The following is an 11,184-nucleotide window of genomic DNA, read 5'->3' as shown; positions in this document are numbered from 1 at the left end:
GTCCACTCTCCTCTATCACTGACTCTGCACCCATTTAATCACCCACAGCCCATGTCCACTCTCCCCTATCACTGACTCTACACCCATTTAATCACCCACAGTCCATGTCCACTCTCCCCGATCACTGACTCTCCACCCATTTAATCACCCACAGCCCATGTCCACTCTCCCCCTATCACTGACTCTACACCCATTTAATCACCCACAGTCCATGTCCACTCTCCCCTATCACTGACTCTACACCCATTTAATCACCCACAGTCCATGTCCACTCTCCCCCTATCACTGACTCTCCACCCATTTAATCACCCACAGCCCATGTCCACTCTCCTCTATCACTGACTCTACACCCATGTAATCACCCACAGCCCATGTCCACTCTCCCCTATCACTGACTCTACACCCATTTAATCACCCACAGCCCATGTCCACTCTCCCCTATCACTGACTCTACACCCATTTAATCACCCACAGCCCATGTCCACTCTCCTCTATCACTGACTCGACACCCATTTAATCACCCACAGCCCATGTCCACTCTCCCCTATCACTGACTCTACACCCATTTAATCACCCACAGCCCATGTCCACTCTCCCCTATCACTGACTCTACACCCATTTAATCACCCACAGCCCATGTCCACTCTCCTCTATCACTGACTCTGCACCCATTTAATCACCCACAGCCCATGTCCACTCTCCCCCTATCACTGACTCTACACCCATTTAATCACCCACAGCCCATGTCCACTCTCCCCCTATCACTGACTCTACACCCATTTAATCACCCACAGCCCATGTCCACTCTCCCCTATCACTGACTCTACACCCATTTAATCACCCACAGCCCATGTCCACTCTCCTCTATCACTGACTCGACACCCATTTAATCACCCACAGTCCATGTCCACTCTCCCCCTATCACTGACTCTCCACCCATTTAATCACCCACAGCCCATGTCCACTCTCCCCTATCACTGACTCTACACCCATTTAATCACCCACAGCCCATGTCCACTCTCCTCTATCACTGACTCGACACCCATTTAATCACCCACAGTCCATGTCCACTCTCCCCCTATCACTGACTCTCCACCCATTTAATCACCCACAGCCCATGTCCACTCCCCTCTATCACTGACTCTACACCCATGTAATCACCCACAGCCCATGTCCACTCTCCCCTATCACTGACTCTACACCCATTTAATCACCCACAGCCCATGTCCACTCTCCTCTATCACTGACTCTACACCCATGTAATCACCCACAGCCCATGTCCACTCTCCCCTATCACTGACTCTGCACCCATTTAATCACCCACAGCCCATGTCCACTCTCCCCTATCACTGACTCTACACCCATTTAATCACCCACAGCCCATGTCCACTCTCCTCTATCACTGACTCTACACCCATTTAATCACCCACAGCCCATGTCCACTCTCCCCCTATCACTGACTCTACACCCATTTAATCACCCACAGCCCATGTCCACTCTCCTCTATCACTGACTCTACACCCATTTAATCACCCACAGCCCATGTCCACTCTCCCCTATCACTGACTCTACACCCATTTAATCACCCACAGCCCATGTCCACTCTCCTCCATCACTGACTCTACACCCATTTAATCACCCACAGCCCATGTCCACTCTCCCCTATCACTGACTCTACACCCATTTAATCACCCACAGCCCATGTCCACTCTCCCCTATCACTGACTCTACACCCATTTAATCACCCACAGCCCATGTCCACTCTCCCCTATCACTGACTCTGCACCCATTTAATCACCCACAGCCCATGTCCACTCTCCCCTATCACTGACTCTCCACCCATTTAATCACCCACAGTCCATGTCCACTCTCCCTCTATCACTGACTCTGCACCCATTTAATCACCCACAGCCCATGTCCACTCTCCTCTATCACTGACTCTGCACCCATTTAATCACCCACAGCCCATGTCCACTCTCCCCTATCACTGACTCTCCACCCATTTAATCACCCACAGCCCATGTCCACTCTCCCCTATCACTGACTCTACACCCATTTAATCACCCACAGCCCATGTCCACTCTCCCCTATCACTGACTCTACACCCATTTAATCACCCACAGCCCATGTCCACTCTCCCCTATCACTGACTCTCCACCCATTTAATCACCCACAGCCCATGTCCACTCTCCCCTATCACTGACTCTGCACCCATTTAATCACCCACAGCCCATGTCCACTCTCCTCTATCACTGACTCGACACCCATTTAATCACCCACAGCCCATGTCCACTCTCCTCTATCACTGACTCGACACCCATTTAATCACCCACAGCCCATGTCCACTCTCCCCTATCACTGACTCTACACCCATTTAATCACCCACAGCCCATGTCCACTCTCCTCCATCACTGACTCTGCACCCATTTAATCACCCACAGCCCATGTCCACTCTCCCCTATCACTGACTCTGCACCCATTTAATCACCCACAGCCCATGTCCACTCTCCCCTATCACTGACTCTGCACCCATTTAATCACCCACAGCCCATGTCCACTCTCCCCTATCACTGACTCTCCACCCATTTAATCACCCACAGCCCATGTCCACTCTCCCCTATCACTGACTCTGCACCCATTTAATCACCCACAGCCCATGTCCACTCTCCTCTATCACTGACTCTGCACCCATTTAATCACCCACAGCCCATGTCCACTCTCCCCTATCACTGACTCTACACCCTTTTAATCACCCACAGCCCATGTCCACTCTCCTCTATCACTGACTCTACACCCATTTAATCACCCACAGCCCATGTCCACTCTCCCCTATCACTGACTCTACACCCATTTAATCACCCACAGCCCATGTCCACTCTCCCCTATCACTGACTCTACACCCATTTAATCACCTTTACAACCCGATCTCTGTTCCGTGATGGTGTCCAACACTGGTCCAAGCTTCTTCCAGCAGCCAGGCAACACCCGCTGCTAAACACAGGCCTCGCCTCCACCAAGACGCAGACCCCACCCCATCCAGTGTACAGACCCCCGCCTCACACCCCCCTCCCCCCGCTCCCCACCACTGCCCGCTCAAACCTGGGCTCCTCCCATGCAGACTCTTTGAATTATGGTACCCTGATGGCTACAATGGAATGAATGGGGAGGCAGACTGTTGGTGGTATTGTATCAAACGTGTTTAATGTGCAGCCCTCAAGGCTGAATAATTCTCTTATCCCTTACATCACAAAGGCAGAGGGTCCGGGTCATTAGCACATCGCTCTGTGTGGGATTGTGCTGGGCAAACTGCCTGCCGCATTTCAACAGCGCGTCGGAAACGCCTTCATTTGGCCGGAGCGAAGGTCGTAGCTTCGCCAGTAGTTACAGAAAACCCAAGCGAAGGTAAAGAGACAGAACAGCCACACGAAAAGGTTCCGGGAATTTTTTCCAGCTTGGGATGTCCTGAAGTTTGTGACAGGCGCTGGAGATATGGAAGTTTTTCCTTGAACGGCACGCAGTGTGGGGAGGGGAGGCTCTGAACCTGAGACCCTGCACCTTTTAGCCAAAGAGCCTGTGACTCCCCTGCCAGCTCTGTGCTTGTCCCTTTCAGAGTGCGACACTGCCCCACTGCTGTCCTCAGGGCACGGTGTCGAGCACCTACCCTCCCCCCCCCACCCCGCACCCCAGAAATAATCAGGATACCATTACCCCCCACCCCACCCCTGACTGCCAGTTACCCTTCGCACCCCCCCTCTCTCCAAAAACGTCCCCGTCACTCCTTCACTGCCTCTTCTTGCCCTCCAGGGGCCACTGGGCCCTCCACTCGTCAGGCGCCAGCTGGTTCCGCTCCACCACCCAGCCGACGGACCGAGCCTCGGACAAGAGCCGGGGGAAGAGCCGATCAACCAGGAGGTGCGTCTCCGCCACCGCGTCCCATAGTCGGTCGTCCCGGGCTGGAGGGAGGGAGAGGAAATGGAAATCAGATGCAGTACATGGGATGGGATGGGGTGGGGTGCGGTGGGGGGGGGAAGGGGAGGGGTTCTCGAGGAGGTGGGGGGAAGAGGGGAGTGAGTCGGGGAGAGAGGGCATGAGGGGAGAGCGTTTGAAGGCGCGTCGATTGGAGGGTATCAAGGGGAGGGGGCGTGGGGAGGATGTCATAAGACATAAGACGACGAGGAGGCCATTTCGGCCCCCCTTGAGCCTGCTCCCCCACTGAATACGGTCACGGATGATTTACTACCTCGACTCTGCCTTTGCGCACTCTCCCCATATCCCTTCATTCCTTCGGTGCCCAAAACTCTACCCATCTTGAATATACTGAACGACTGATCATCCACAGCTCCCTGGAGTCGAGAATTCCACAGAATCACCACCCTCCGAGTGAAGAAATTCCTCCCCATCTCAGTGTGAAACGGCCGAGCCCTTATCCTGAGACTGTGACCCCCCCCCCACCCCACCCCATGTTCGAGACTCCCCAGCCCAGGGGGTGGGGGTGGGAAACAGCCTCTCAGCATCTACCCTGTCAAAACCCCTTCAGAATTTTACACATTTCAATGAGACCACCTCTCATTCTTCTAAACTCCAGGGAATATCGGCCCGTTCGACTCGATCTCTCCTCATAGGAGAATCCCCTCATCCCAGGAACCAGTCTAGTGAACCTTCGTTACAATCCCTCTCGGACAAGTCTATCCTTCCTTAGGTAAGGAGACCAAAACTGGACTCAGTACTCCAGGTGTGGTCTCACCAATGCCCTGTATAAGTGGAGTAAGACTTTGTCTCTCTTACACTCCAATCCCTTCGGGACAAAAGCAAACGTATCATTTACCTTGCTAATTGCTTGCTGTCCCTGCATGTTAACTTTCTGTGATTCATGTACGAGGACACCCAGGTCTCTCTGAATGCAAACATTCCCCAGTCTCTCACCACTGAAAACAATATTCTGCTTTTCTACTTTTCCCACCAAAGTGAAGAACTTCACATTTCCCACACTGTGATCACACCAGCGTGCTTTGCATTGTTCAGATTTAAGAGCCTAGATTTGGCCTTAACAAGCCCACTCCGGAACTCGACGCAATACTCTTTTGCATTATGGTCACTATTACCTCGAGAACAAGGATTAACCCTTCGTAATTGCGCAATACTAGCTCGAAAATGGACTGTTCCCGGGTTGAGGGGAGGGGAGAGTGAGTTGTGGGGAGAGGAGAAAGGAGGAGGGGGTTGGCTCACCGGACAGCACTTTCTCCTGTAGTTTCGTGAACGTGTCCCTCTCCAGGCGGAATGTGCTGACGTCCTGGTGGAGCAGCTGCTGCAGGATCTCAGCGTGGAAACAGGCCTCGATCACATCAACACTACTGACTCCGTCCCTCAGAGAGATGCACAGCACACCTTCAAAGAGAACGGACGGCTGTTACCGGCGGGCAGCGAACATGCACAATACCTTCAGTTAGTGTCTCTGTACCTTTCATCGCACAATCACCAGGTGGCACAGTGTGTTAGATACACTGTCCTTTCACCATCCGGGACCGGGTGTCACAGTGTGTTAGATACACTGTCCTTTCACCATCCGGGACCGGGTGTCACAGTGTGTTAGATACACTGTCCTTTCACCATCCGGGACCGGGTGTCACAGGGTGTTAGATACACTGTCCTTTCACCATCCGGGACTGGGTGTCACAGGGTGTTAGATACACTGTCCTTTCACCATCCGGGACTGGGTGTCACAGTGTGTTAGATACACTGTCCTTTCACCATCCGGGACCGGGTGTCACAGTGTGTTAGATACACTGTCCTTTCCCCCTCTGGGACCGGGTGTCACAGTGTGTTAGAGACACTGTCCTTTCACCATCCGGGACCGGGTGTCACAGTGTGTTAGATACACTGTCCTTTCACCATCCGGGACCGGGTGTCACAGTGTGTTAGAGACACTGTCCTTTCACCATCCGGGACCGGGTGTCACAGGGTGTTAGATACACTGTCCTTTCACCATCTGGGACCGGGTGTCACAGTGCATTAGATACACTGTCCTTTCCCCCTCCGGGACCGGGTGTCACAGTGTGTTAGAGACACTGTCCTTTCACCATCCGGGACCGGGTGTCACAGTGTGTTAGAGACACTGTCCTTTCACCATCCGGGACCGGGTGTCACAGGGTGTTAGATACACTGTCCTTTCACCATCCGGGACCGGGTGTCACAGTGTGTTAGATACACTGTCCTTTCCCCCTCTGGGACCGGGTGTCACATTGTGTTAGATACACTGTCCTTTCACCATCCGGGACCGGGTGTCACAGTGTGTTAGATACACTGTCCTTTCACCATCCGGGACCGGGTGTCACAGGGTGTTAGATACACTGTCCTTTCCCCCTCTGGGACCGGGTGTCACAGTGTGTTAGATACACTGTCCTTTCACCATCTGGGACCGGGTGTCACAGTGTGTTAGATACACTGTCCTTTCACCATCCGGGACCGGGTGTCACAGTGTGTTAGATACACTGTCCTTTCCCCCTCTGGGACCGGGTGTCACAGTGTGTTAGAGACACTGTCCTTTCACCATCCGGGACCGGGTGTCACAGTGTGTTAGATACACTGTCCTTTCACCATCCGGGACCGGGTGTCACAGTGTGTTAGAGACACTGTCCTTTCACCATCCGGGACCGGGTGTCACAGGGTGTTAGATACACTGTCCTTTCACCATCTGGGACCGGGTGTCACAGTGCATTAGATACACTGTCCTTTCCCCCTCCGGGACCGGGTGTCACAGTGTGTTAGAGACACTGTCCTTTCACCATCCGGGACCGGGTGTCACAGTGTGTTAGAGACACTGTCCTTTCACCATCCGGGACCGGGTGTCACAGGGTGTTAGATACACTGTCCTTTCACCATCCGGGACCGGGTGTCACAGTGTGTTAGATACACTGTCCTTTCCCCCTCTGGGACCGGGTGTCACTGTGTGTTAGATACACTGTCCTTTCCCCCTCTGGGACTGGGTGTCACAGTGAGTTAGATACACTGTCCCTTCCCCCTCTGGGACTGGGTGTCACAGTGTGTTAGATACACTGTCCTTTCCCCCTCTGGGACTGGGTGTCACAGTGTGTTAGATACACTGTCCTTTCACCATCCGGGACCGGGTGTCACAGTGTGTTAGATACACTGTCCTTTCACCATCCGGGACCGGGTGTCACAGTGTGTTAGAGACACTGTCCTTTCACCATCCGGGACCGGGTGTCACAGTGTGTTAGATACACTGTCCTTTCCCCCTCTGGGACTGGGTGTCACAGTGAGTTAGATACACTGTCCTTTCCCCCTCTGGGACTCGGTGTCACAGGGTGTTAGATACACTGTCCTTTCCCCCTCTGGGACCCGGTGTCACAGTGCGTTAGATACACTGTCCTTTCACCATCCGGGACCGGGTGTCACAGTGTGTTAGATGCACTGTCCTTTCACCATCCGGGACCGGGTGTCACAGTGTGTTAGATACACTGTCCTTTCCCCCCTCTGGGACTGGGTGTCACAGTGTGTTAGATACACTGTCCTTTCCCCCTCTGGGACCGGGTGTCACAGTGTGTTAGATACACTGTCATTTCACCATCCGGGACCGGGTGTCACAGTGTGTTAGATACACTGTCCTTTCCCCCTCTGGGACTGGGTGTCACAGTGTGTTAGATACACTGTCCTTTCCCCCTCTGGGACCGGGTGTCACAGTGTGTTAGATACACTGTCATTTCACCATCCGGGACCGGGTGTCACAGTGTGTTAGATACACTGTCCTTTCCCCCTCTGGGACCGGGTGTCACAGTGCGTTAGATACACTGTCATTTCACCATCCGGGACCGGGTGTCACAGTGCGTTAGATACACTGTCCTTTCCCCCGCTGGGACCGGGTGTCACAGTGTGTTAGATACACTGTCCTTTCCCCTCTGGTACCGGGTGTCACAGTGCGTTAGATACACTGTCCTTTCCCCCTCTGGGACCGGGTGTCACAGTGCGTTAGATACACTGTCCTTTCCCCCTCTGGGACCGGGTGTCACAGTGCATTAGATACACTGTCCTTACCCCCTCTGGGACCGGGTGTCACAGTGTGTTAGATACACTGTCCTTTCCCCCTCTGGGACCCGGTGTCACAGTGTGTTAGATACACTGTCCTTTCCCCCTCTGAGACCGGGTGTCACAGGGTGTTAGATACACTGTCCTTTCCCCCTCTGGGACCCGGTGTCACAGTGTGTTAGATACACTGTCCTTTCCCCCTCTGAGACCGGGTGTCACAGGGTGTTAGATACACTGTCCTTTCCCCCTCTGGGACCCGGTGTCACAGTGTGTTAGATACACTGTCCTTTCCCCCTCTGAGACCGGGTGTCACAGTGTGTTAGATACACTGTCCTTTCCCCCTCTGGGACCGGGTGTCACAGTGCGTTGGATACACTGTCATTTCCCCCTCTGGGACCGGGTGTCACAGTGTGTTAGATACACTGTCCTTTCCCCCTCTGGGACTGGGTGTTACAGTGTGTTAGATACACTCTCCTTTCCCGAGTCTGGGACCGGGTGTCACAGTGTGTTAGATACACTGTCCTTTCCCCCTCTGGGACCGGGTGTCACAGTGTATTAGATACACTCTCCTTTCCCTAGTCTGGGACCGGGTGTCACAGTGTGTTAGATACACTGTCCTTTCCCCCTCTGGGACCGGGTGTCACAGTGTATTAGATACACTCTCCTTTCCCTAGTCTGGGACTGGGTGTCACAGTGTGTTAGATACACTGTCCTTTCCCCCTCTGGGACAGGGTGTCACAGTGTGTTAGATACACTGTCCTTTCTCCCTCTGGGACTGGGTGTCACAGTGCGTTAGATACACTGTCCTTTCCCCCTCTGGGACTGGGTGTCACAGTGCGTTCGATACACTGTCTTTTCCCCCTCTGGGACCGGGTGTCACAGTGTGTTAGATACACTGTCCTTTCCCCCTCTGGGACAGGGTGTCACAGTGCGTTAGATACACTGTCTTTTCCCCCTCTGGGACTGGGTGTCACAGTGCGTTAGATACACTGTCTTTTCCCCCTCTGGGACCGGGTGTCACAGTGTGTTAGATACACTGTCCTTTCCCCCTCTGGGACAGGGTGTCACAGTGCGTTAGATACACTGTCTTTTCCCCCTCTGGGACTGGGTGTCACAGTGCGTTAGATACACTGTCTTTTCCCCCTCTGGGACCGGGTGTCACAGTGTGTTAGATACACTGTCTTTTCCCCCTCTGGGACCGGGTGTCACAGTGTGTTAGATACACTGTCCTTTCCCCCTCTGGGACAGGGTGTCACAGTGCGTTAGATACACTGTCTTTTCCCCCTCTGGGACAGGGTGTCACAGTGTGTTAGATACACTGTCCTTTCCCCCTCTGGGACAGGGTGTCACAGTGTGTTAGATACACTGTCCTTTCCCCCTCTGGGACAGGGTGTCACAGTGTGTTAGATACACTGTCCTTTCCCCCTCTGGGACTGGGTGTCACAGTGCGTTAGATACACTGTCCTTTCCCCCTCTGGGACCGGGTGTCACAGTGTGTTAGATACACTGTCCTTTCCCCCTCTGGGACAGGGTGTCACAGTGTGTTAGATACACTGTCCTTTCCCCCTCTGGGACCGGGTGTCAGTGTGTTAGATACACTGTCCTTTCCCCCTCTGAGACCGGGTGTCACAGTGTGTTAGATACACTGTCCTTTCCCCCTCTGGGACTGGGTGTCACAGTGTGTTAGATACACTGTCCTTTCCCCCTCTGGGACAGGGTGTCACAGTGTGTTAGATACACTGTCCTTTCCCCCTCTGGGACCGGGTGTTACAGTGTGTTAGATACACTGTCCTTTCCCCCTCTGGGACCGGGTGTCACAGTGTGTTAGATACACTGTCCTTTCCCCCTCTGGGACAGGGTGTCACAGTGTGTTAGATACATTGCCATTTCCCGTGTATCAATCTTTGATTGACAAGCACAGGTTCTAATTTTCCACTCACCAGTATTTCGGTACAATCCCAGTAAGTAGCTCTTGCTGTTGTTTTTTGTTGCCTTCTGATATTCAAGAGAACTGTAATCAAGAGAAGCAGGGAGGCAGGCACAGAGAGAGAGAGAAAGAGAGAGGGAGACAGAGTGAGAGAGAGAGACACACACACACACGCACAGGGAGAGAGAGGGAGACAAAGAGAGATGGAGAGGCAGATAGTGAGTGAGAAATAAGGGGGAGTGGTAACGAGAGGGGAGAGAGACAGTGACAGAGCGGGAGCAGTAGATAGCGAGAGAGATCGAGAAAGAGGCAAATACAGACGGAGAGGGAGAGACATAGTGAGAGGGAGTTCGGGAGGAGAAGAGACAGACACACACACACATACAATAGATGGGGAATGAGACGCAGATGAGAAACAAATGACACATCAATCAACTCATTAAAACATGACAGAACAGCAATGTTGTGAGACAGTTACTCAAATACAAATTCAGCAACATTCAGTAATTGTTGACAAATTGATAAAGCAGTTCAAATAATTTATACAGTGTGCAGCACGCAGAGAGAGTATCATGGAGACTTCGAGACATCCCTGTGTTTTATATATCCAGCGACAGATATATCTAGAACAACAGATACCCGGGAGTGAGTTACAGACTGCAATCTAATCGAGGGGTTCGGGGTGGTTTATATATAGAATAACAGATACCCGGGTGTGAGTTACAGACTGGAATCTAATCGAGGGGTTCGGGGGGTTTATATATAGAATAACAGATACCCGGGAGTGAGTTACAGACTGGAATCTAATCGAGGGGTTCGGGGTGTTTATATATAGAATAACAGATACCCGGGAGTGAGTTACAGACTGGAATCTAATCGAGGGGTTCGGGGGGTTTATATATAGAATAACAGATACCCGGGAGTGAGTTACAGACTGGAATCTAATCGAGGGATTCGCGGGGTTTATATATAGAATAACAGATACCCGGGAGTGAGTTACAGACTGGAATCTAATCGAGGGGTTCGGGGGGTTTATATATAGAATAACAGATACCCGGGAGTGAGTTACAGACTGGAATCTAATCGAGTGGTTCGGGGGGGTTTATATATAGAATAACAGATACCCGGGAGTGAGTTACAGACTGGAATCTAATCGAGTGGTTCGGGGGGGTTTATATATAGAATAACAGATACCCGGGAGTGAGTTACAGACTGGA

The 11,184-nt window shown here is 52.5% G+C and overlaps 1 protein-coding gene across 3 annotated transcripts in view; it reads right to left on the bottom strand.

Annotated features, from left to right (window-relative positions):
• Window positions 1-3,725: 3,725 nt before the first annotated feature.
• rusf1 (RUS family member 1) overlaps window positions 3,726-11,184 on the bottom strand; it is a 46,580-nt gene continuing 39,121 nt past the window's right edge. For all 3 annotated transcript variants that reach the window (XM_068027243.1, XM_068027242.1, XM_068027241.1), the window contains 3 exons: window positions 9,981-10,051; window positions 5,227-5,385; window positions 3,726-3,953 (listed from right to left, as the gene is read on the bottom strand). In XM_068027243.1, coding sequence (XP_067883344.1) covers window positions 3,781-3,953; window positions 5,227-5,385; window positions 9,981-10,051 — 403 coding nt within the window. In that variant the 3' untranslated portion in view covers window positions 3,726-3,780. The remainder of the gene's footprint in view (window positions 3,954-5,226; window positions 5,386-9,980; window positions 10,052-11,184) is intronic.

This window comes from Heterodontus francisci, unplaced genomic scaffold (assembly GCF_036365525.1).
Source record: "Heterodontus francisci isolate sHetFra1 unplaced genomic scaffold, sHetFra1.hap1 HAP1_SCAFFOLD_823, whole genome shotgun sequence".
In the NCBI taxonomy this organism is placed as follows: Eukaryota; Metazoa; Chordata; class Chondrichthyes; order Heterodontiformes; family Heterodontidae; genus Heterodontus; species Heterodontus francisci.
The sequence above is the reverse complement of the archived record's forward strand: the minus strand, read 5'-3'. Positions and strand labels throughout refer to the sequence as shown.